At 36.3% G+C, this 27,078-nt stretch overlaps 1 protein-coding gene across 2 annotated transcripts in view; it reads left to right on the plus strand.

The window, feature by feature from the left end:
• The window catches only part of Fars2 (phenylalanyl-tRNA synthetase 2, mitochondrial), a 429,795-nt gene that overhangs the window by 115,366 nt on the left and 287,351 nt on the right, over positions 1-27,078 (plus strand). For both annotated transcript variants that reach the window (XM_013016736.1, XM_013016737.1), the window contains exons 3-4: positions 4,105-4,264; positions 12,998-13,129. In XM_013016736.1, coding sequence (XP_012872190.1) covers positions 4,105-4,264; positions 12,998-13,129 — 292 coding nt within the window. The remainder of the gene's footprint in view (positions 1-4,104; positions 4,265-12,997; positions 13,130-27,078) is intronic.

Here is a 27,078-nt window from a genome sequence, read left to right on the forward strand (position 1 = left end):
CCCCCCCAATCCCAATCCTTCTCCTTCCCCTCCCTCCCCCCCCCCACATATGATCCTTTTTATAGTGAACCAAAGAATGGGCTCTTCAGATTACAGATAAGACTATACGTGTTTAAATTCAGGCTCCATCACTTGCTAGTAATGGTGGCTTAACTTCACTTAACTTAATTGAAAAACATATGATTTGACAATTGAGAAATATTATTGTGAGGGTTAACAAAACAATGTAATAGGAAAGATATGCATCCACTAAAGTAGCAAACATCTGTTGCTGCAACTAGTCTCCTACAAATAAAGAACAAACCAGACCTAAAAGTAGTAGATGAACATAAAGACAACAATCATGGCAGAAGGTATAGAAATGGAGAAAATGCATTGTATAACAAGAAATCAGTATAGCAAAAAGGAAAGGATGAGTTTGGACAGGATGGGGGAGAATATTGAAAGGGGTGACATTGATCAAGATACACTTTATTATTCATAAAGTGCTTTGTTGAATGGCAATGCCTTTGTACAACTATGAGTGTGTATGTTTAATACAGTTTCTTTTTCTTTTTGTTTGTTGGTCATGGGGCCTGAACTCTGGACCTGGGCTCTGTCCCTCTGCTCTTCAGCTTAAGGCTAGTGCTCTACTGCTTGAGCCACAGTGCCATTTCCAGTTTTTTCTGCTTGTGTGGTGCTGAGGAATCAAACCCAGGGCCTCATGCATGCAAGCAAGCACTCTACCACCTTCCCAAGCCCTTAATACAGTTATTAAGTACTATTTTCTTCTCACTTTTCTTTGTGGGGTAGGGTGGGTAGACGTGTGGATTTTCATCAACTCAGCTATTGAAAAATTTTTGTATAAGATACAGAGTACAAAAATCAAGTACAGTGACAACAGGGGATACACCTTAGGGGAAGAACATACCAAGAAAACAAAAAAAAATCACATAGTACATTAAAAACAACAAAAACAAAGAAAAGCCTCTTGTGTCCATATCTTGGGGTTCATTTCACTTAGCATCATCTTATATGGTCATATGTACGTAGCGTTTGAGCTTTTCTGCTCATCTGATAAAATTATGGTAGATGTATACTAATGAACTTTACAACTTTGTGGGATGGGGAAGTGAGGGAGGTAGGAGAGGGAAAGGGTAGTGGGAGAACAACAAAGGAGGGAGTAACAACGCTGGACAAGAAGTATACTCATTACCTTACTCTGTAACTAACCCCTCTGTACAGCATCTTTACAATAAAATAAAATTAAAAAATATTTTAAATTTTAGGACAGTAACCTTTAATAGTATTAGTGAATTTTTTCTGTTACTGTTTATTAATGCTTTTCAAATTAAGTAGTTTTACAATGGTGTTTCAATTTAACGTGTCATTTTGTGAGTAGAATACATCTTGATGGATGTTACCCCTTGATATCATTCTCGCCCCCTCCCACAACCCCACCTATTCTCACAAGTTACCTCGTTCCAATTATTTATCTTTTTTGTTGGGTAGATTTGCTAGTTTTCTAATGTTCACCTATGTTAACATAGCAAAGTACAAATGTGTGGAAGAGGTTGCCTTAGATATATTCTATACGTTTTGTGTCTAGACTTTTGCCCCTGAGTTTTTTGTTTTTTCCTCTCATGGCTAGCACTCCACCATTTGAGCCACAGCTCACTCTTGCCTACCTCCTCCTTTTTTGGGTGGCTAATTGGAGATAAGAATCTCATTGATATTTTTTTTTTCCTCTGCTTGGGTTGGTGTGGAACTATGATCCTCATATCTCAGCTTCCTGAGTAGCTAGTAATAAAGGGGTGAGCCACAGATGCCTGAATTTATATCCTATAATTTTAGAATTTTGTCTCTTACAACCTTGAATGTTATACTTTTTATTGTTTAATAACTCAATTATAATAGGTGTACTGTACAGTCTATGGGACAGTTCCTCCTCCTCCCCCTTTTCCTCCTTGTTGCTCTTCCTAGTAAGGATTTTAGATCAACCTTAACACTTGACTCATTTTGTTCTTTTTTTTTGTCTTCATTTTTGTCTTGGATTTTCTTGCTTACGCCAAAGATTTATACTGGATTGAGAGTGTAGTAACTCTCTCAATGTGACTTTGCATGCTCGTGTTCCTTTTTTCTTTTTTTATTAGGCCCAAGACAGGTACTGGAACTTGTCCTCCAACCCCACCTGTGTACCTTTATATATATAGTTGTTTTGTTTTGGGAATACTAGGGTTTTAATTCAGGGTCTTGTGCTTTCTAGGCAGGTGCTCTATTAGTGAACCATGCTTCAGCATATTTACTTTTTTTTTTATGTCGGCATTCTGCTTTCCAGTTATGTTAAAGGCATACATTCAAGGCTTTATAAAAATTAGTTCCTTTTGCTCAAAATTATTTTTAGAGGAAGTACTGGGAGACACAGGCCTTGACAGATGTCACTGTTTCTGGTGCATTTAAGAAGCAGTTGAAGTCTTGGATAGTAGGGCGTTTTTCTGAAAAGCTTTGGCTGATTTTGATGGGCATTTTGAGGTACTTTCAGTATAGCATTGGCTCAGTCCACTTTCATAGCCGGAGGCTGTTTCTGTTACCCAGGAAATGTGACACCTGATCTCAGGTATACAGCAGGACTGGTTTGTGTTTGTGTTGATTCTTGTCATGATGATAAGTCCATCAGGGCTATGTACTAGGCTTTCTATTTTGTATCCCTGGCTGTAGTTAAACTGTCACAAATCATTTTATGCTTTGTTTTTTTCATTTTTTTTTCTTTTTCCTTTAGTGTTGGGGAGGCAGAGATTTTAAATGGCTTTGTGATTTTTTTTTTCTGGCTTCATGCTTGTTTTGTAGACTTATTTATTAATTCCTCTTGATACCTAATACAATTTTTTCAGTTTTTCAGTAGCACTAATCTAAAGATTTGGTTCATCATCCAACTTAATATTATTGAAAATGATACCTGTTTCATTTATGTAAGAGTGTATGTGTGTGAGAGAGAGAGAGAGAAAGAGAAAGAGAGAAAGGAGATAGAGAAAGTACGTGTACTGGGGCTTGAACTCAGACCTTCTCACTCTTATTTGGCTTTTTCTCTCAAGTCTAGTGCTCTACCACTTGAGCCACTCCTCCTTCACATTAGGTTAATTGGAGATGAGTCCCATGAACATTTCTTTCTGGTCTGGCTTTGAACCACAATCATTAGATCTCAGCCTCCTAAGTAGCTAGTATTACAGGAGTGAGCCACCAGTGACTGGCTTTTTTTATTCTTTAAATGAAAGTTATTTTTTTTTTATTTCACGGGACTCTGGGTGGGAAGAATGGTAGAGTTATTTTCTCATTCCTCTATCCATTCTCCTTTCTTCTTTCAGGTAAAGTTTTGGCTTGTCAAAGATGGGGAATGTTTTATTGGCAAAACAGCTTCTGACAAATAATAGTTGTGATTAATGTTCAGTATGTTTCATGTAGTTGTTGCCTTATATTAAGTACTCCATATTTTCATATATTACATTTGTAATTTATTATTATCGCAGTTTATTGATTATAATCAGAGACTTAGTCGCCATGTTACCTGCCTCTGTTTACATGAACAGTAAGTGGCAGAAACATGTTAGACCTGTTCTGGGCTTTGGAAGAAGAACAGTAAAATTTCAACATGTTACCTGTCTTCATGGATTTTTATGGGATTTAGTTCCTAAACTAAATTTTGTTACCTAGTCTTAGATCACAAAACCCACTCAGAAGGCTGGTGATATTATTTTAGAGACTGAAAGTCTGACTGACTGAAGTTTCCACTAGGTATGAGAATAATGTCTTTTGTTAGGAAATGACTATGAGAATATGCAAATGTAAAACAGATGTGTAAAAATCAGAACAGTGTCTTTTAATTTCCTAGAGATCCTCCATGTAATTTAGCATAGAGTTTTCCTCAAAGGTGATAAAAGTAGATGTGAATTTCAGTAAGATATAATTTTAGTAAGATGTTAATTCCAGGTAATTATTGTAAAATGTAAAATTCTTATTCCCATACTGTAACTTAGAGCAAAGTTTGTTTTTAGCAGACTTGCATAATGTTAGATATAGACTGACCACTATACCATATTGTATATTTGTTTTATTCCTCTTGGTTTACAGTTATTTGCTGGTATAAAGGATGGCGAAAGTCTGCAGCTCTTTGAACAAAGTACTCGTTCTGGCCATAAACAAGAGACACACACCATGGAGGCTACAAAGCTTGTAGAGTTTGACCTCAAGCAAACCCTTACCAGGCTTGTGACACATCTTTTTGGAGATGGTAGGTACTCAAATACCTTTGCTGTTGGAGACTTAGATGTCCATACTTACAGTGTACCAGATCATTGAGGCTCGTTGTATGGAGATTTTCTTTAAAGGTATGAAATAATGGTTCAGATCTTTGTGAGATGGAGCCTTTGGATTTCATAGTTCATGTGATCTGATGAACAGAATAATACGAAACTGGCATTAGCTAGAGAAAGAAACTGTTTACTACCTTGGATAAGGATGATAATAGAGTAAGATGAGAGTCATCAGGTTAGGGAGAAAATGTACTAACTTATTAGTGTGATTGTGTTACCATGTTCTCATTAAGTTGATAGAGCAAGTTTCTTAATTGTGTAAATGGGCCCAGTGGGAAACTTCATGTATTGGCATAAATATTACTTGTATTAAGAACAAACATATTAATAGTGTGTTTCCTATAAGAGAAACAATATTGTTAAGATCTAGAATCTCATTTTAATTACTTGTATTTCATCTCTAATTGTTAATACTCTTATTTCCTCCAACTAGCACCAAGTAGAGATAACAGTTTTCTAATTTTAGAATGATATGAAGCCAAAGTTTGACTTTTTTTTTTTTTGATTGTGACCTACATTTATGAAGTGTTTGGGTGCTGGGACTGTAGTTTAATTGTATACTTGAAGCTCTACGTTCAAATACTCAGCACTAGGAGGGGAAAAAAGGAGAGAAAAGAAATGCCTAGATGATACAATTATAGCACGACTGAGATTCTTCTTTATTCTTTTGTTCTTATAAGATTTAAAAAAATCAATAATTAATGATTAATGATTTTTAGAAGATTTACAAACCAATTATATCCTCAATTATACTAAGGTATAATTGACATAAACTATTCATATTTAAAGTATGCACTTTGATAAATTACCATGTTATAAACTGATCACATTTGCACAGTCTTACAAGTTTGTAACACCAGAATCAAGATAATAAACATATGTTTATCCTCAACTTTTTCTTCCTTAGTTGTCTATATCTGATGGAGGTAGTCAGTCATCTGATGTTTTCATTGCTCATCAGTTTGCATTTTCTAGATTTGTGTGAGTGTAATGCTATGCTGCGTTGTGTAATCTTCAGAGTGTCACTAAATGTGATTGGTCATTCATCTAGCATTTATCTGCGCAGTTGGTGTATGTCAATATTCCATTTGTTTTATTGCTGAACAGTGTTATAGTCCTCAGCTTATCCCGTCAACCATCTATAGGAATTTTTGGCTGTATTTAGTTTGGGGCTATTATATGTAAAGTTCCTGTGAACATTCACATAGAATTTTTTCTTTCCTGGCTTTTCACTCTGCTTGTCACTTCTTTGAGGGCATCCGGGACAGAGTGGAAGGTGACTCAAACCCAGGCCTGTTAATGAACTACAAGAGTGAGAAGGTATCCAATAAAAAAAACACAAAACACAGCAACAAACAGGCTATGCTGTACACTTTTACTGTTTATGCTGAACAGTACTTGAGAACAACTATTTGAGATTGGTGACTGTTTCTCCTGATCTCTGAAAAAGGTTGCTTTCTTTTGATTTTAGGTTTTTCACAGGCACCATGTTGTTGTGGACTTTTTTGTTTGTTTGTTTGTTTTTGGTATGTGTTTCCTTCTATATGTATCTGTGACCTTCCTAGGTGTCATCAACCTGAATGTCACTAAGATTAATAACAGCAGTAATAACAAAGATAATAACAATAGAGATAATAGTTGGCAGTTTCAAACCCTTTGTTGAGCCATTCCTACAGTTTTATTTTTCTTTTGAATAAGAAAAAGGTAAAGTATCTAAGTTTTTAGATAAGTGAACCTGACACAGGAAAATTAATGACACGTAAAGACCACACTGCTGTAGTATCAGTGGCACAGTTTTAACTCGTGTAGTCTGACTGCTAATCCCATGTTAGAGGTTGGCTGTTTTGAAAGGACAGGAAGAAATAAATAATATTCCTGAGCCTAAAAGGCATACAAAAATTATAAAGTGAAAATAAAACTAAAAATCAGGCCTCTCTCTAGATACTGTTGTTTGGTTCTTTCCGTTCTTTTCTCTGTAGGTCTCTTAACTTCTATAGCAAAGCCTCTATTTATTACATATCCAATTGTGTTTTACATACCAAGATCAGGTAATAACTGAAGTTTCACTCTTCCTATAATTAATGAATGGGAACTACTTTGCAGGTCTCAGAAATACTCAGTGGCTGCCGCCTCCTCCTTGCCCTCCTCCTCCTCCTCCTCCTTGTCCTCCTCCTCCTCCTCCATTTGGTGCGGGGTCTGGGGTTTGAATTCAGGACCTAGGCCCTGTCCCTAAGCTTTTGTGCTCAAGGCTAGTACTTACTTGTGCCATGTTCCCCTTCAAGCTTTTTGGTGGTTAATTGGATCGCCCCATTTGTTAGGAAAGGGAAAGACTTGGAAAAAATTATATTAAGTGAAGTAAGCCAGGCCCAAAGAAACATAGGTCCCATGGTTTCCCTTATTTGCAATAACTAGTATATATTTGGGACAAGCAGAAAAGGTTAAAAGCTATGTACATATGACCATATAAGATGATGTTAAGGGAAATGAACCCCAAGATAGGGACACAAATATGTTTGTTCTTTCTTGCTATTGTTTCTGATGTATTTATAATGTTCCTTATGATTTTTTTGTTTCTTTGTATGTTCTTCCCCCACAGTATAACCCCTGTTTTCATTGTATTTGATGTAGGGGCCCTGCATCTTGTATATACACTTCTCTAATTTGGGGAGGAAATGGGAAAAAAACCAAAATGCTTAAATAAGGATACAGATTAACCCATTGTGACAATGAGATGTTGAAAACTAACTATGTTGAAAATGAACTTTACAACTTTTTCTGGGCTTTAGGGGGGGTTGTAGTTGTGGAGGTAGAAGGGAAGGGATGGTAAGGGAAAAACAAAGGAGACAACAATGCTCGATAGGAAATGTACTCATTAACTTGCTCACGTAACTGTAACCCCTCTGTACAGTATTTTTTTTTTGGTGTGGGGGGGTCCTTTCATGGGGCCTGAACTCTGGGCCTGGGCACTGTCCCTCAGCTCTTCAGCTCAAGGCTAGCGCTCTACCACTTGAGCCATAGTGCCACTTCCAGCTTTTTTGTTTTTACTTATGTGGTGCTGAGGAATTGACCCCAGGGCCTCATGTATGCAAGGCAAGCACTCTACCACTGAGCCACCTTCCCAGCCCCTCTATACAGTATTTTTACAATAAAAAAAGCATCAAAAAAAAAAAAGTCCATGGACTTTTCTGCTTGGGCTGGCTTTGAACTGTAGTCATCAGATCTCAACTTTCTGAGTATCTAGGATTACAGATTGAACTCTGCTCAAAGACTTTAAAAAATATTTATTTTTATGGTCTAGGCTTTTCACTTTTTATTATTATTGAATTCCTTTGTTCTTGGAAGGTAAAATTAAAAATTAGAACATGCTATTCCTTGTGTCAATTTGTTCTTATTATAGGGCTTTAGTTTCAGGTTGTATTTTTCTCTTTCTTTCAAATGTGGTTTATATTATTTTCTGCTAACATTTCAATTGTACCAGCATCCTAAGGCTGTTATAAGATACATTATCATTTTATAATTAGAAAGAAACAAAATAACCTTTTGGACTATTTCTATGCTTGTGGAAGTCATTGTTATTTTTCAGGTCATTTCTTTGAGAGCAAGGATGGTAAGGAATTAGGAATTCTAACATTTTAATTTCTCCTTCTGTTGTTCAGGGTATATATCCTTTTTTGCACCATTTCAGACTTTGCTATTTCCTTATAATGTATTGGGATTAGTCCGAAGGAGGGATGGAAGGTGCTGCTTTGCTGCCCACTTAGTTTGCTGCCTCTGGAGTATCATGTTTCTCTGGTTCTTTTTTTAGAAGCCACAAGGCTGTGGCAGTCATTCAACTGCACTTCCCAGAATCCCCTCCAAGGGTCCTGGTTGAGGAGGGTTCAGATGGCCTCCAGCTGCTAGCTCCTTGAGGTACAGCTTTAGCTTCCAGGAGCCCCTTTACCATAGCCCTTCCCAGGTCTTTCTACATCCAATGACTGAATGTTACAGGAGCTTTCAGGCCTTCCATAGGGTAGTTCTGATGCTGCCCATTCCAATGCTCTGTCAAGGATCAGGCTTTGTTGGGCCCAACTGCAGGTGGTCTCCTACTCTCTCTGCTCAATATGTTGCTGTTTCATTTTCCTTCCAGAGATGCGAATTCCTCCCAATTTATTTGCCAACCTCACCTGCATCAGGTCCAGTATATGTTCTCATCCTACCTAGAGTTACTTACGCTATGAAAGATGTTCTTGTCAGGAGTAAACTCAGGAGATACTGGTACTGAATACTACATATCTTGTACATATTTTCATGATTTAAAAAAATACATGAATCCTTAATGCAAACAATGAAAATTGAGACTAACAATTAGGTTTTCTAATTGTTCTACTATGATATTAAAGTGATTCTATTTTCAAAATATTAAAAAATTCATATTAATAATTTTTAAATCAGCACTTTGCTGTTCGATTTGAAGAGTTGTCTTTCTGAGAAAACTCTTATAGAGTGAAGGAGCAAACCAATCCTTGCCTTCAGGCAGTGTTGTCTTGCTGGTATTCACTATAGCTTGGATATAATCCACAGCAAGCTTTTTGCTTTTCAGAAAAATTGCCTGGTGTGTTCAACCTTTGGGATGCAGGAAATGGAATGGGAAGTGCTCTGTTTTGTCAGCTGAGGTACTCAATGGAAATAGAACATTACCTTAGAATTTAGTTGGAAAGAGAACCCCTGAGTTTTCTATCACTTCTTTCCTTTGGGGCTCTACATATTCATATGACCACTGGAATATTTATTTTTGCACTGATTCTCTGTTCATCTTTATTTTTCCTTTTTTTTTTTTTACATTGGACTGTCTCCGTTTTGCTGTTTTCAAGTTCATTAATCATTTCTTCTGGAAGATCTAATTTGATATTCCCATCCTGCATGTTTTTCATCTCATTTATGTGCTTTAGTTAGTATCTTTTTTCTATCTATCCTCTCTCTACTTTCCTTTAGCTTTTGAGCATAATAAGTGCCATTATAATATGTATTTTAAGGTCTTCTAATGCTGTCATCTGTAATTTTGTGATAGATTGCTATTGATTTTTCTCTATTTAATTTTTTTCTTCTTTGCTTACCTCATCATTATTCATAGAATGCTAATATTGTTAGTTTTACCATGTGATGCATTTGGCACTTTTGTATTTCTAACAATATTCATAAGCTTTGCTTGGAATTTTAAAAATACCTTGATCTTCTCAGATCTTCTTTCCAAGTTTTCTTAAGCAGGATTGATATAGTGTTTATTGTAGTTGGTTTTCCCTACTACTGATGCAGTACCTTTCTTAGAACTCTTAAGTGATGATCTGTGAATTATGAGGTCCTCCTTTCTGCTGTTGAGATTTGGTACTATTCCTGGTCTTCACATTTACTAACTTGGCTAGAAACTTAATAGATTAGATACATGAGTTGTCTAAGACACATTTTTTTCATTGGTGCAAAGGGAATAGTAATTTCTTTCTTTTTCTTTATTGTGAAAATACCATACAGAGGGGTTACAGTTACATGGGCAAGGTAATGAATACATTTTTTATCAAGCATTGTTGCCCTCCCCTTCCCATCTCCCCACCCCTCCACCCCCCGTCAAAGTTTGCAAAGTTCCTTTTTCGACATAACATTTTGTACATCTCATTGTTGCAATGGGTCTACCTGTATCCCTATTTAAACAATTTGTTTTTTCCCCTTCCCCTCCACAAAGTATACCAATATCAAATACAGTGAAAACAGGGGTTGTAATTTCTATGTGGTGGTATTCCACCCTTATATCAATATAGCATAACTGACAGGAAGCATATGAAATATTTTGTAGTATCTAGCACATAGTAAATGAGCAACAAATGCTAATTACCTTAGAAAAATAATTTAGAACTTTTTATTTCATATTTCTTAAAGATGTTGGGCTTTTTAGTTTATTGGCTCATTTCTAGGATATTATATAAAAATATCACCCATCTAATATCCAGTCCCTTTACTGCATTTCTTACATACTTTTCTTCACATATTTTTCTTACATTATCATAAAACATTATTATTATGTAGTTGTACAATGATGTTACAGGTCTGTCAGTTTATGAGTACAATGTCACTCCTTCCATAGCTGTCCCCCATTTTCTCCCTCCTATCCCTCAATTTACGTAGTTCAAGTTTTAAATAATGTGCATTGAATATAATACCACATTAGAAGAAATGGTTTTATTCCATCTAACAATCTAAAACACTGGACTTTGAGTTTTGTGGTTATGTGGACCTTTAGAAAACATGAAGTATATCGAAGAACCTGGCCGTGCCAGGGTCTTAAGGCCCTACATGGGTATGAAGGGTAGGTCATGAATGACTTCATTCTACTTGTGAAATGGCTTTGAAAGTGGTATTGACATTATAAATGCCTTAGCTCCTTAAAGGTGCCCTCTTCCTTTTTATGCTAATGGCATGGTTGCTAGATCAGGAAGATACTTTTACCTTTGCTGTGAGAGAGATGAGAGAAATAAATAAATAGCAAGGGGTAAGCAGAGCAGCAGAACCTTGGGAGTCTTATACATGGGTACTCAGTTGTTCTACTAGCTACGGCAACAGTCTGAAGGAGCCAAATGAATTATCTTTTATCATTAGTTTTCTGGTTCTTCGTCAGGGACCTCACTAATTATTAGCTGTATATTTTTGCCTCTGTAGAAAGAATTGAGTATTCTAAAATATTGTGTAACATCTGTAAGGACAGATTAACAACATTTAGTATTTATTACAATTATACAAGCATTTACTGTTTGGTCCAACACAGTATTTTTGTTGCAGCATTGTTTTCAATAATAAAATGTTGAATAGTCTCATAGTCTATGTCTGTCAGGGACTTCTTATATAAATGTGGGATAGACGCATAGTGAAACAAATTGTAAGTGTAGGAAAAGAAATGAGGAAGGACTCTGTGTTTTAAGGTGGGTAGGAAGTAGAATAGAATGGCATCTTATTGATAGTTCTCAGGAGGTAAAAATTGTGGGCAATGACCACTTATCTACCCACCCACCTATTCTGAACCATGTCCTTAGTTGGTCTTGCCATTGGTGCAGAAGATGTGGTCCATAGGTGGTTGATACTGCAGACTTTCCATGGCCCTTGAACTCCTATCCTCAGTCTCTACCTTTTAAGTGTTACTCTTGTGAGCTACCATACCCAGTCCCAATTTCTGTTTTACCAATCTATAATAGAAGAAAGGAAATACTGTATTATCATTACAAACAAAAATCAATTGACACTTGCCATAGGCAATAGGTAATTGGGAAAAAACATTAAAATAGAACAAAGGGAGAAATTTGCTCTCTCCTATAGAATTTGATCCATAGAGAAAAACCCTTTATCTGTTTATTCCATTATTATTTGATATTTGATCAATGGACAGGAAATTATGTATTAATTGTGAAGGTCAGGTTTTAGTGTTGAGTAGACCTGGTTTTTTTGGCCCACACCCATATTCCAAGCTACTCTGGAGGATCATTTATCTGAGGATCATGGTTCAAGGCCATCTAGGGCAGGAAAGTCCAGGAGACACTTATCTCCAATTAAATACCCAAAAAGCTAGAAGTAGAGCTGTGGCTTAAGTGGTATAGTGCTAGCCTTGAACAAAAGAACCAAAGAACCTCAAGGACAGCACGCAGACACACACACACACACACACACACACACACACACACACACTATATATATATATATTCTTACTCATGACTATGTGTATTTGAGGGGGGGTTAGGTTTTTGCAAACTGTATTTTGGGAGGGGCTTTTCTTTTTTGATGTTGGGGGTCAAATCCACAACACTGCACTTGTTATGCAAGTGCTTGCCGCTGAAGTACATCCCAGCTCTTCTACCTAAGTTTTAAATCCCACAGAAATCAGAATGTACAATAAATAAAAATAGTAACAAACCATTGCTTTTATCTATTGAGCACTTGCTATACCTCAACTCTCCATTCTATAGATCAGGGGAAAATACTGCATTGATTAAGTATTATGCCCAAAGTCACAAAGCTTTGGGTGTGGGACACCACTAGGACTTGGTTAGCATTTTTAATTCGGGGCGGGGGGGATGGGTACAGAGGGGAAGGTTGCCATGGAGATTGGAAATACATTTAGAAATGTGAAACAGTCTTTGATTTTACCTAAATAGCTTTTGACTGATGAACTTCCTTTGTCTTCCTTTTCTATCCTTTTGGCTCTTGTAATTAAATTTGGAACTTCTCAGAATTTTTCTTTTATCAATTCATATGCGAATCTGGAAGCCAGTGTAGTAAAAGTATAGTTGCTTTAGTTGTGATGTTCTGTTGTTGTCACTTATAAACAGAATTACCTGCTTTCTACTAATCATGGCTTAACTTTCTGATGTCATGTGATTTCTGGGAATTGACAGGTGATTGATTTGATTTTAGAGAGTCCTGGAACTACAGAAATTATTTTACATATTAGAAAAGACATGCCCAGATTTCCATAAGTTTTAAATTTATTGCCTCACCTCACAGTGTTTCAGATTAGTTTGTTTGCTGTTTGTTTTACTCAGACTGTAGTGATTGGTATCTGGTTAAAGGCTAAGTTTGATTGCAAGAAACTGTAGACTACTTTGTAATACTATTTGTTTTTCCTTTGGTATCTTCAGGGTTGGAGATAAGATGGGTGGACTGCTACTTCCCTTTTACTCATCCTTCCTTCGAGATGGAGATCAACTACCATGGAGAATGGCTAGAAGTTCTTGGCTGTGGGGTGATGGAACAGCAACTGGTCAATTCAGGTAGACAAGTATCCTCAATTTTGTTGACAGGCTACCCCAAGGGATTCTCTCTTTTCCTACAGTTTTATTTGCTAGTCATTTACAGGATGTATATATACCTCTAGAAACAGCTTTCCTGATCTTTCTTCAGTGCTACTGGGTTCATATCTGACTCTGAGCTGAGGAAGAACTTTCTTAACATATCTCATTTTGAAAAGATCTCTTGTCTTTGGAGCTTTTCCTTGTCAACCTTGGCTACTTTGATTATGTGTTGAGGTTTTATATTGGTTGATATGTCATTGTTGCTTTGCAGTTGCCCCAGAGGTGTTCAATCTTTATCATCAAGTGCAATTTGTCTTCTAAATTATTTAAGAACAAATCTAATGCATAATTTTTTCTTGTTGCATTCGTTGCAGTACCCCTGATTCAACAGCGACTTCACAAATAAACTTAAGCACATTGTAACAATCCTTGGGCTCACAATGTTTAGTTGTACTCTACCCTCAGTGTAGGTAGTACCATCAGTTAAGGGTAAGTGCAAAGACCAGTACTGATTAAATTGTACCCCTGTCTATAGATAGGTTCTTGAGAAAGTTCTTTCCAAGTCCTGCTCTTCTTTTCTTTTGCAGGAACATTGCTTAATAAAAATAAAAGTGATAGCATCTAAACTTAATTTCAAAACTGTGACTTTTTAAAAAAACATCGTTATGCAAATTTAATAATTTTCTTTGGAGTTTAAATTCTCGAGGGAAAGTCCAGAAAATAGCATTTGAGCTCAGTTTGTAAGTAGTAATACCAAGTATAGAGGAATGGATATTTGCTAATGTACATTTCCTGTTTGACCAAGACACTTAGGTAGGCTGTGGATAGGAGTATGGTACCTATTCATTAGTGAGGGAGTGACACTGAAGTGAGCCTGAAGAGAAAGAGTAGTATGAAATGTAGGAATTGTGTTCCCTGGGCTTGGGCAAATCCCTGACCACCTCTTCTTGTTCTCAACTCCTAGTGAGTACTGTAGGTCATGTCAGTCAGTCACTGAGGTCATGGGTTTTGCAAAATAGAGTTTTATTCACAAGGTATAAGTGTGAAGAAGCAGCAGCCCAATCGCAAATCCACTTCCCTGAGGATAGGGCTCAGAGGTATTTATGGAATAAAGAAACAGGTTGGGGCTGGGAAGGTGCCTCAGTGGTAGAGTGCTTGCTTTGCATGCATGAGGCTCTGGGTTTAATTCTTCAGCACCACATAAGCAGAAAAAGCTGGAAGTGGCACTGTGGCTCAAGTGGTAGAGCGCTAGCCTTGAGCTGAAGAGCTGAGCCCAGGCCCAGAGTTCAGGCCCCATGACCAGCAAAAAATTTTTTAAAAAATAAAATAAAAAAAGAAATAGGGTGGTTTGAGGTACAGGGAAAGGTGATTGCCAAGCAGGGAAAAGGGGACATAATCAGTAGACTTGTCATTCATAGTCAATCCTCTTGGCTCTTCATAGAACATGTGTTTAGAAGTGGTGGTGGTAGATCCTTCTGAGGACAGGGCTTAGCCTTCTGACAGAAGGTTGATATTTCAACTAGTTGAGATAGAAATGGCCTTACAAATTCCTGAAAAACTGCTTAAAAATTATTACGATAGTGACCATTCATCAGAGGGGTTACTGGTAGCAAAAGTAATGGGAGTGTGCCATTTAGCTTTGTGGTTTCTAAAAGCAAGTGGAACCACAGTGGTATTCAGGTTTTTGCTCAGTTTTGCTGTTATGTCTCCTCTATATGCAGTCTTTAGATTTAATATGCTTTCAGATACTTCTCCATTCTATTGAGTTAGATGAAGGGATGCCCAGCACAATACCAAATGCTTCATGGACAATTTCAATTTTTTTTTTGGTCGGTCCTGGGATTTGAACTCGGCCCCAGGCACTGTCATTGAGATCTTCAGCTCAAGGCAAGCGCTCTACCAGTTGAGCCACAGTGCTACTTCCACTTTTCTGGTGGTTTATTGGAGATAAGAGTCTCATGGACTTTCCTGCCCAGGCTGGCTTCCAACCACAATCCTAGGATCTCAGCCTCTTAAGTAGCTGGGATTACAGGCATGAGTTAACAGTGCCCTGTGACAATTTCAAATATTTAAATTGCTACTTTAGGAACGTACAGTGAAACCCAAGAGAAGTGATCAGCATCACTTAGGGCCTATGAGCAAGAGTTGTGAGATGTGTATTTGGATGTCATGAAACCCAATGGTTTTGTTACAACAGTGTCACCAATATCTGTATGTCTTCAGTCAAGTTGTTGTACTTCTTGGTTTTCTCATAGTTGAAATGGGCACAATGTTGTTGTCCTCAGAGTTCCATTATAAAGATCAGGTAGGTGATACATACCAGTTTTTAGTCTTATCACAGAGTAAGTATTCTGTAGAAATTAATAGCTAGTGTTGTAATATTTTGACTTTTTTCTAATGAATCATTTTGCAAAGAGATCTCTTAACTGGAAATGTTTTAACAGAGTGTCCAACATATCATAATGGAACTAGTTACCTTCATTGATCTGTAGTCATTCATTTACCCACAATTCTAGACTGAGTGATTTTAAAAGGAAAACAAAGCATAATAAAGAACTGAAGGGAAAATCAGCTATACATGTGCATGAGTTTTAATAGAAAATACAAAATACGGGGTAAGTAAGGCTTATTGAATTGACCTTAGAGGCTCTATGGTCTTTTTTTTTTTTTAATACAAAAGATTTGAGTGAGTCCTAGGCTTCATACCCCTGGTATGAAGGGTCAGAGATAAGAAGGAAATAACAATGATTAACTGAGGTATCCTGCATTATAACTATATCCTCTATGGGATTTTCAAAGTTTATTCACACAGTGTTTGATACAGTTATCTGAAACAAGTTTCCAAGTCATTGTTGCACATTAATGAGACTTCTGTTCTATAGTTAGATCAGGTATACCATATATATCACCAAGCAAACAATGATAGCTAAAATGCAGATATGTTTCAATGATTCACAGTTGTTTTAGGACCTGCTTCAAGCTGGTGGAATTGCATGCATAAATTTAAATATCTTGCAAGAAAGGGAAATTAAAGAAATGGAAGAAGAGGTGATTTTCTGAGAGATACTCTGTGTGATTTTGGTGGTTTTTTTTTCTTGTCAAGGTGATGTACAGAGGGGTTACAGTTACATAAGTAAGGCAATAAGTACATTTTTTTGTGGAACTTGTTACTCCCTCCCTCATTTTCTCCCTCTTTCCCTTCCCTCAACCTCTCCCCAAATTGTAAAGATTATTTCCAAGATACTGTCTTGTGAATATTAGTGTTGCATTGGTTACCCCCTTTGTCCTTTGTCTCACCATTCTGATGTTCTCCTTCCCTTCCCTAGTTCTCATAAATGTATATACAATATCAGATTACCAAAACCAAATATAGTGACAATAGGGAATGTACCATAGGGGGAAGAACACACAAAAGAGACAAAAATCACATAGTACATTAAAAACAATAATAACAAAGAAAAACCTCTTGTGTCCATGTCTTGAGTTCATTTCGTTTAGCATCATCTTATATGGTCATATGTAGCTATTGAGCTATTCTGCTCATCTGCTAAGATAATCCTAGATATATATTAACTATTGCAAATAAGTGAAACCATGGGACCTGTGTGGGTCTGGCTTACTTCACTTAATATAATTTTTTCCATTTTCTAACATGGGGTAGCGTCACTATTTCTGATGGAAATTTTCTCCCCTATGACCCAGCAATCCCAATTCTAGGCATTTACCCAAATGATCACAAACAAGGCCATACTAAAGCTACCAGCACAACTATTACTTATTGCAGCATTATTCACCATAGCTAAGATATAGAACCAACCCAGATGCCCCTCAGTAGATGAATAGATCAAGAAAGTGTGGTTTCGGTGTTTTTAATTATTACAGTAAATCTTTCTTTTTGTTAGACTTAAATAGTGTAATCAAATTGCCTTATATAAAATTAAAGTATGTGCTTGTCAGTTACCAACCTCAATCATTATTTGTCATGTGCAGCTAACTTCCTGCCTTCTAAGTTCTGTAGCCTAAAATAAGACTAGTTCCACATAGTTATTTCTCCACTTGAACTTTACTGTCTTTTTCTCCTACATTTTTTCCCTTCTTTCTTCCCCTTCTCTCTCTCCTCCAGTCCCTTCTCTTCTTAAGAGAGAATTTCTAAGAAACAATATTAAGTGATGGTAATAGATTTCTCATTCTTTAAGTGATGGTCATAGAGTTCTCATTCTTATAGAGGATCAGATTAAGTACTGAAATTTCCAGAAACCAAAGAAGCTTATGATGGAGCAAGGAAAGTAGCAGACACCATTTGAACTGTTACTGTATACCAGCATCTTGGAAAGCAAGATTTTCCAACTGTCTTTTGTTTAACCTTTTTATCAAGGCTGAGAACAGTGATCCAGATCTAATAGCTAGTGCTAGTTGAAGTTACCCATCTTTCTGACAGCATTTAACTATTCTACAGTCCTGAAAACTAAAAGGTTTTGAAGTGGTTAGATTGATTTCAAAGAAATCATTCTACCTAACATAGAATGAAGATCTAAAACCAATAGCAGACAAAATTTAACTTGTTCTTTAATTAGTTACTTCTTAAGAATGGCTAGGCCACCTTGTGTGTTATCTCCTGTGATAGTCCATTTAATTAAAAGTATGAAATTAGATTGCCAACTTAAAAAGTCAGAAAACATATTTTACACAATGAAGTTGCCTGTGGTGTATTATGTGTCTTTGTGAAAGAAATAACTGCCTTCCAGGTGGCATAATCTTCTTTCCTAATTTATGTATCTTTAATATTAGTTCAGGCTCCTTAGACTTAGTAATTGTGATGTGACTATTTGTTGTTTCTCTGATGACTTGGATATTTTTATTATTTTTTTTTCTGTGAGGAGGTATTGTGAGGACAGGACTGAGTCACATCCTTAAATATTACACATTTGTTTCCACTGGCATGACTAAGGTTGCTTTTGCCTTTTTATATGGTATATGGAGCAGAAACATCTGAAGCTATCACCAGGGATGACTACGAGCCATGATTATGTCAGGAAGGAATTTACCATTTATTGAGTCTTCATAAAATTTAGGTGATTGTACATAGGCTAAGGAAGAGAAAAAACTGCACATTAGAAAACAGCTTTAAAAAAAACAGAATCTATGTTCTTATATCCTCATTATTTTTTTAAATGATTCATGGGAAACTTGCAAATACATTCATATGAACAGTTGTTGCTTTTAAACAATCATTTTCCCATTTATTTGTCATATATTTACAGTAGTCCTCAGGCTATAGGAAACAGAATAATCATTGTCCATTGTCCAGTAATCATTGGAGAATATTACAGCACACAGACATAAAATCAGTGCTTTTAGTACTGTGTGGTATTTGTAACAGGAAAGTGGGCAGGGTGAGGGGGTAGATTAGAGAAGCTTATGCCAGAAGATTGCTGATTGCTTTTGGAAGGATGACATAGATATTTGAAATACACATCTCAGGAGAAAATGGGGAACTATGCCCACTTGCTGGCCAATGAAAACTTTTTAGAGAATGTGGTCTTTGATGTGGGCCTAAACCATGATTCTCAGATGTATGAGGGCTAAATAATTTCATAGTTACTCACATAATCACACCATTAGAGTTTGCAGATCTTGCATTGGGATTTACATTTTGAACAAGTACTCTAGATAATTCTTCCTAAGGGTTTTAACTCAGACATGCTTTGAAAATACTGTGATTAGGAGTATAGTTAAAGTATAATGAAATATGCATTTTTAAACCGTATAGTTGGATTAGTTTTTCTTTTCTACTGATGTGAGAGGTCCCAGGATGTACTGTCCTCCTGTTTTATTTTACAATGAAATAGGTAGATGTGACTAGACACATCTTTTTTAATAGCCTGGGTCCCACTGGATGGCCTGGTCATCCACATCCCTGCTGTCTTACCTGTTTGCTCAGTCATAAGGATGTGTGTCCTGCCAAGAACAGGATATGATCTTTAGTCACTTCATGAATTACTGTGCTTCTTACTGATGCATCCTAAGCTCCTGTGGACCCCTCACTTTGTGGAGTCACTGCTGTCTTGTAGTTGCTGTTGGTGAAGTGTCGGTGCAGCATGTTGTGCATGGTTTCTGATAGTACGGGTCCTAAAGACAAGGATTAATGTCTGTGTATCCTAGTGGCAGTATAGCTGTAACTCAGGAAAGTGGTCCAGGAAAAACTGCCTAGAGCAGCAGGGTGGGCAGTAGCAGAGAATGTTGATTGGTAGTACAGAGCTCTCATATTTAAGGCCTCAGGTCACTTGGGGTATAGGTTAATAAGTTTTCACATTTGTATGCGGCTGTGAAGCTATGAACACAATCAAGATCATATTTTCATCTCCAGTCAGTGTTTCCTCATGACCTTTTTGTAATCTGCTTCTCCGTACCACCCTGTCTTCAGGGCACCACTGATACCTGCTGTGAGTTTAGATTCATTTGTGTTTTGTAATATATTATGTAAATAGGATCATTATACAATAGTCATTCTTTACAGTCAGCTTATTCAGCCAACGTACCAGTGATTCGGAGATTGTTTTCCTTGTTATGTCTGTCAGTTTTGTTTCAGTTTGTTACTTTTTGAGTAGTGTTCAATTGTGTAAACATACTCGAATTTGTTGTTCCTTTCATTTGTTGGTGGATATTTGGATTATTTCTAGTCCGAGGCTATTAAATATGAAACCACTATAGGTATTTGTGTGAATGCCTTTGTATGAACATGTTTTCATTTCTTTTAAGAAGAAATCTGTGATTGGAATGTTCTGTATCTGTTAGTCACATCAAAGGAATTGTCTAGTACTGTTCATTACTTTTATACCTAGTAGTATTTTTAGTCCCTGGAGTCTATCATTACCCAGAAAAGAGTGTTTTCTACTATGATTATGGGGTTGTATATTCTGTCCTTTTATTCTGACAATTTTTCTTCCATTTTCTGGAACTATATTACTAGGCATCTGCATTTTTATGGCTGGTTTGTTTTCCAGAAGAATCACCCCTTTTTTCATTATGAAATAACCATTTTTGTGTCTGATAATTCTTTTTCTTGAAGTCTTTTATTTATTTTAAAATATCCATTCCAGCTTTATTGATTTTTCTCTGTAGTTATCTTACTATTATTACAGTTGTAAATATTATTTCACATACATTGGAAGCCTCACTGTTTAATATCGTATCTTTTTCTTTAAACACTATTATTCTTTTTAAGGAACCTAAAGTGAAAGTAGTATTCTTTTGGATTTATCTAGTTTCTTACCACTCTTCTTGCTTTTTCTTCACTTTTGAAGATCCGTGTTTCCTTCCAGTATTTTTTCCCTTCTGTATAAAAAATCTCCCTTGACATTTCTTGTAGAACACATCTGCTAGTGATGAGTTTGTTCCTGTTCCTTTATTTGAACATGCCTTCAGTTCTTTATGATAAAGGATACTTTTATTGAATGTACAATTACTGAATGATGAATCTTTTTTTTCCCCTCCTAGCAATTTAAAGATAATGTTATCTTTTGCCTCTGGTTTCTAAAAGAAAATATTTGTTGATTGTTTTTAAACGTGTATATACTGTGTTATCATGTTTTAGCTATTTTCAAGATTATTTTTTGCATTGGTACTAAGACTTGAACTCAAAGACTTATGCTCTTGCTCTGTGGCTCGTGTTCTACCACTTGATCCACACCTGGATCTGGGTTTTGCAGATTAATTGGAGTATCAGATTTGTCTGTCTAAGCTGCATGCAAACCTCGATCCGTAGCTCTCAGCCTTTTGAGTAGTTAGGATTATGATCATGAAGTCACTAGTGCCTGGATCTTTTAACATCTTTATTCATTGGTTTTCACCAGTGTGATTTTGATGTTTCTAGAAATGGTGCTCTTTCAGTCTACCTAAATCTCATATTAGTTCTTTTGATTTTTGTCCCAAAAGACTCAGACTCTCTCTCTTTTGTATTTTTTGTCTTTACAATTTTTGTTTTATTTTCACCTTCATGTTTTACCCTGTCCTCTTACCTCCTTCTCCTGCCTTGGTCATAAATAAGTTTTTTATTTCAGAAATACTGTTTTAAAATTGGCATTTGGTTCTGTTCTATTTTCTTGCTGAGAATACCTTTATTTTCATTGTTGCCAGGTAGTTTTTCTATATACTTCACTTTATGACAAAATAAGTTACTTTAAATATCTACATAATAGTTTTAACATCTAGGTTTTCTTGACATTGACTTCTGTGAAGAATTACATCTTCCTGGTTGTCAAATAATTTTGTACTGGATGCTGGACAGAGTGAAGGGTCCAATTAGAATCCTAAGATTTCTGTTGGTGCTTTCTGTAGGTAAGCAGCCTAAGAAGGCTTGGCCTTGTGTGGTTTACTTCCCATGGGCAGTGAACCAGATCTTGATGTAAGTCTTTACTGGGTTGATTTGTCAACTTTTCTCATTGCTTTGGCAAAATATGTGGTAGAAACTACTTAAGGAAGGAAGAATTCATGTGCATGGTTGATGTTCAGTTGGCCCCAGGTATATCATGGCAATAGGAGTGTACAGAGAAAGAGATTGTTCATATTCTTGTAGATAGGAAGCAAAGAGAGACAAGAAAGGACCAAGAGCCTGATACCCACTGAGGACCTACTTCCTCCAGGTAAGTTTCACCACCTAAAGTTTCTAGAATCTTTGAAATAGTACCACCAGGGACCAAGCATTTAAAACAGGATATATTCAAGCCACAACACAGGATTTATTTAAAACTAGTACAACAGGCTTACATCTCAGTTCAGTTCTCTCAACTTTTGCTGGGTTGGCTTGAGCCTGTGCTGTGCATGTGTTGCTCAGTGATTGGGCTGATATCTGGCAGGTTTCATACATAGAATTTGAACATCTCCTTCTGGACTTTCTTCACCTCTCAATTATCCTCACCCATTCTAGATCACAGAAACCCTTCTTCTTGCATAGACAGGTTTCTCTTTGAATTACTTGCCTGTTAAGTTTTGTGGTTCTGCAGGTAGGGCCCACCTTTGAAACAAAATCATATGAGAAAAAAACATGTTGGAAATTACTCTATGTATTACCTTACCAGGTTTATACTCTCCTTTTTACTTTTCCTATTTGTTTACTTTCCAGAGTACTTTGCTAAGTTGTTCTGCGTCCAATCCCAGAGATTTTAGTTGCAATTTGAGTGTCAATAGACTATAGTGGGCTTGTCTCCTGTGGAGGAACTGAATGGTATATTGTATTGTGAAGACACTCTAGGTAAAAGCATAATTGTATGACAAAAGCATGTGCTTTGGGGAATATATGGTTTTATTTACGTTTGAATATTTAATCCACCTACTTTTGTAAGTTAGAATTAAGTCTGACATAGTTCTGAGGTAAATAGCAAGTTGAGTTTGTCTGGCATATATGAGACTTGGGCTCCTGTTCTTCCTTCTTCCTTTATCTTTCCCTGTCCCTTTCTCTTCTCTAACAGTCTTTGCCTTTTTTTTTCCCTTTAAAAACACAAATCAAACTCATTTGTATTAGCCTTGTATGTAGGATTTGTCAAGCTGTCAGAACAGGAAAATCCGTTCAAATATTGGTATAGTTTTTTTTTTTTTACTTTTCAGAATGCATATTCATTGGTAAGGATTTTATTCTACTATAAAGCAATCTACAGTAGTTGAAAATGTAAATCTAGTATTAAAAAGAAAGCAAAAGTAATATGATAATTTATATTAAACTTTAAAAATCTTAGGCATTTATATACAAAATTATCACATATATTAATTGTAACATATGAATATATAAAATAAAGATAGAATCCTACTTTTTTGTATTACTTTTACAGTGGGATGTGTTATGAGAATCTTTTCATATTGACAAATATCTATAAGCATCATTATTGCTGCTAATGGCCACATAGCTGTTGTGGTTACATGCGTGGTCACTCCCATACTGATGAATTGTTGATAGTCTAGTGTTTATAGGTGTTTCTAAACACTTTATTTAGTATTTGCTTAAGATAGTTTATAATGCATACTTCTGTGTGTGTATGGTTAGGAGAGAAATTGCCTACAGTAGTTGAAAGTGTGTTTTTCCCCCCACATCCTTATGAGTAACACTGAACCGAATTGCCTTACCATTTAATTTTATGGGGAAGTAATTTTGTCCTAGCATTATTTTTAATTAACCATTTTTTGGTCACTAATGTAGTTGAACATGTTTTCCGAAGTTTTTTTTTGGCTTAGTGTATTTTCTAATGACACTTAAAAAGGGTGGAAGGATATATTCTGCATATTTTCTTTTGTTTTTCTTAACTTTATTCTCATTTCTGTAAGCCTTTCTATATGTTCATCTCTATCCTATCTTCCCTCTTTCTTTCCTCCTCTCCTTCCTGTGAGATAGCACTGTTCTGAATGTTGTTATTATCTTGAGTTTCACAATTTTACTATTAGGTTATAAAACAGAACTTTCATCTGCTTCTATATTTTTACAAACAGAATCATACTGAAGATCATTGTGATTCGTAATACATTATGAAATCATGTCTGTTGTTACTCGAAAGGCTTTAGTTGTTTTCAGTACTTAAATTCTATTAGATGAATATGCTATTGCTTATTCATACATTTAATAACTATTTTATTATTTGAAAAATTACTGGTTTTTGCTATGCATTCTTGTATTCAGGTATGTATATGTATAACACTTTCTCTAAGATATATTTTATAGAGCAGAATAACTGTTAATTTAATGCTTATGAACACCTTTAGCTTTATTGAGTAACTCTAAGTTGTTTCTTAAAATAGTTTGCCTGTTTTGAAATTTCTTGAGCCTTTGCATGGAACTTCATGTTGCCATACATCTTTTTTTTTTTTTTTTTTTTTTTTCAGTCATGGGGCTTGAACTCTGGGCTTGGGTGCTGTCCCTGTGCTCTTCAGCTCAAGGCGAGCCCTCTACCTCTTGAACCACAGCACCACTTCTGGTTTTCTATTGGTTTTTATTGGAGATAAGAGTCTCTTGGATGTTTCTGTCCAGGCTGGCTTTGAACCATGATCTTCAGATCTCAGCCTCCTGAGTAGATTACAGGCATGAGACACTGGCGCCTGGCCAATACATCATTTTGAATCCATGACCTCATTCAACTTATTTTGTTAGTTGGTGAGTTTAAAACAGTAACTCAATGTGGCTTTTATTTGTATTTACCTGATTCCTGTTAATGTTGAGCACATTTTTATACATATATTGATTTAACATTTATAGTTTTTCTTTTGTTTATTTTTAACTATAGTTTATGTTCTCATTCTCCTTCCCCCACTTTTCTAGACACCTATCTTCTCCCACCCTCATCTTCAACACACAAAGTTGAGATCATCCTGCCTCAGCTTCCCAAGTGCTGGGATTTCTGGTGTGCACCACCATGCCTGTCTGTTTTGCTCATCTCTCTCTTTTTTTAGTGAATTGGTAGGAATGTACACTTTTATTGGATAGTGATCATTTGCCATTTCTCTGTATTACTATTCTCTAAGTTTGTGGTTTTGCTTTTCTATTTTTCTAAGTTGGTCTTTTCTCTTTTGAGAAATGTTAGATTTCTTCATACCACGTACATTCCCTGAAGCAGTCACTTCATTGGGAAATGTGAGTGGGTGTTAAGTTGACAAGTTCCATGAAGGTAACCCTTCTGCTTGTCATGCTTGGTTCTCCTAGTTTAAGTCTCTGATGTTATTGCTATGCTATTCATCTTTTCAGCACTGGGATTCTAAATGTTTAATGACTTACAGGCATCTACACTCTCTCTATGGTGTTTTGTCAGATTTGGTCCCTCCCTCTGTGACAGTTTCTCTTGGCTGGAAAGATGTGTTCTAGGATTAGCATTGAACTTGTCTGACTAGGAAATGTAGCTCCAAGCTTGCCTGGGGACCCCATTTATATTACTTGTTCAGAATTGGGTTTATTTCTTGATGTATTTTTTCATTCTTTCTAATCCTGCTTCTAATTCATACCACTCTTCGATATTTCTCCTTATCATAAAAGTAAAGGTTTTAGCACTAGTTTTAAATTACACGTACCTACATTTCTTCTGTTTTTACAGCTGTTATGTGTTGCCAACTGTTGGCTATGTAATTTCTATACATAGAAAGTAGGGAGATTCTGTCTCTTGAGAATATTCTTTTCAAAGCCTAAAGTTTTATATATTTGAAGACTATATAAAGTCTTTGCCATTTAATTTCAGAGTCCTCCTCCCATTCATATGAGCTAAATTTTACATTTCTTTCCAACTGCTCTTTTTCCCATTGTAATCCAAACACCCGAACTCTTAACACCGATGACACTATTTAGTCATTGGCTTTGGCATCTTGAGGTGAGTTAGAATATGAATCCTCACAAAAGAAGTATGTAGATAATAGTTTGGCTTGCTGAAAATGGTTATTTCTTTGATTAGGCTCCAGTTTTGTTCCTAGTTTTTCATTCTACCCTAGTTCCATACACTTTTCTCTGTGACTGAAATACATTCAATGTGGGGGGAGTATAGGAGCTTGCTTTGTGACTGCTTCTGCTTTGGCTAAAAAGATGTTAGCAGATATAAAAAAAGACTTGAAATGAATTTTGCCTTTTTTCACTTGTTATTAGGTGTACATGCTTAGTACATAGTGCTGGTTTTAGAGGTGAGAAGCATGGCTCAACCCTAGCCTGTAGGAGCAACTGCCCCTTTTTGCTCCATAGATGCCTGGTGGTTGTTGCATGCCACTAAGATTTTGTAGTGGTTTGGCCCTCAGCTTTTGCTACATAATAAAATATGAATTATGGTTTATTCTAACCTTACCAAGGGCTTTATAGGTGTGTTTGGGATTCTTCCTGTATATTTTAATAGGACATTCAAGTAATATCACTCATTTCTTTCAAGTATTCACTCTCCATCTCTTTTGGTAGCTTAGAAGAGAAGGTGGTTGAACAAAACTTGACTTTAAATTTCCCTCCTAATGTAGAGAAGCCATTGAAATAGCTTGTCCATATTTTAGTGTTGTATTTGTGCAGAATGGTAGTACCTGAAATCAGAAAGGGATTAGGTCTTGTATTTATCTGGAAAGCCTCCCTTATATGATTTTCGAAATGCTACTTAAATATGTAAAATTATATAGTTTGTGTATTTGAATGTGTCCTTGTATGTCTTAAGGATTAAGACATGTACCCACCCTCTTCCCATGGCTAAATGTGTTAAGGCTTGGTTCTCAGCGCATAGAGCTATTGGTAGGTGATGGAACTATTAAAAAGTAGAGCCTGGTGGGATGTTCATTGCGGGCATCCCTTTGAGGGGTATATTGGGATCCCCACCCTTTTCTGATTCTTTCCTGTAGTTACTGACTACCATCAGGTAAGTGGATTCCTCTACCTTTTCTTCCTATAATGAGGTGCTGCCTTGCCCTAGAATCAAAAGCAACAAGGCTAGTCAGCCATGGATTGAGACTGCTGAAATGGAACCAAAACAAACTTTTCTTCTTTTTAAATTTGATTAACGATTTGCTACAATAATGGAAAACTAACACATTATACGTCCCATATAAATAACCTTTTATTTTAATTTCATGTGTAAATGGAACCAGTCTCTCAGGTAAGACTAGGATAACTAGAATGTAAGTTTCATGTTGGCAGGATGTCTTTTGGTTTGGATCATTGTTGTGTTCCCAGTTCCTCGAACCATGTCCAGCACACAGTAGACATTGCATACACATCTGTGAAATGAATGATGGATACGTGAATAAGGCCCATCCCTCTTATTTCAATGTTACTTACTATTCTATCTCGTGGCCCATGGAAACTAAAATGTGAAAGAAAACTAGCCTAGTTTCCTGGGCTTGTCCTTGATACTTTCTGCCCTTAGCTGCTCCCTGTCATTCCTAGTTAATGGTTATGTTATAGTGGAGGCACAGGGGTTTTGGAGTTAAGATCTGGCTCC

Source organism: Dipodomys ordii, unplaced genomic scaffold (genome assembly GCF_000151885.1).
Source record: "Dipodomys ordii isolate 6190 unplaced genomic scaffold, Dord_2.0 Scaffold32, whole genome shotgun sequence".
Taxonomy (NCBI): domain Eukaryota; kingdom Metazoa; phylum Chordata; class Mammalia; order Rodentia; family Heteromyidae; genus Dipodomys; species Dipodomys ordii.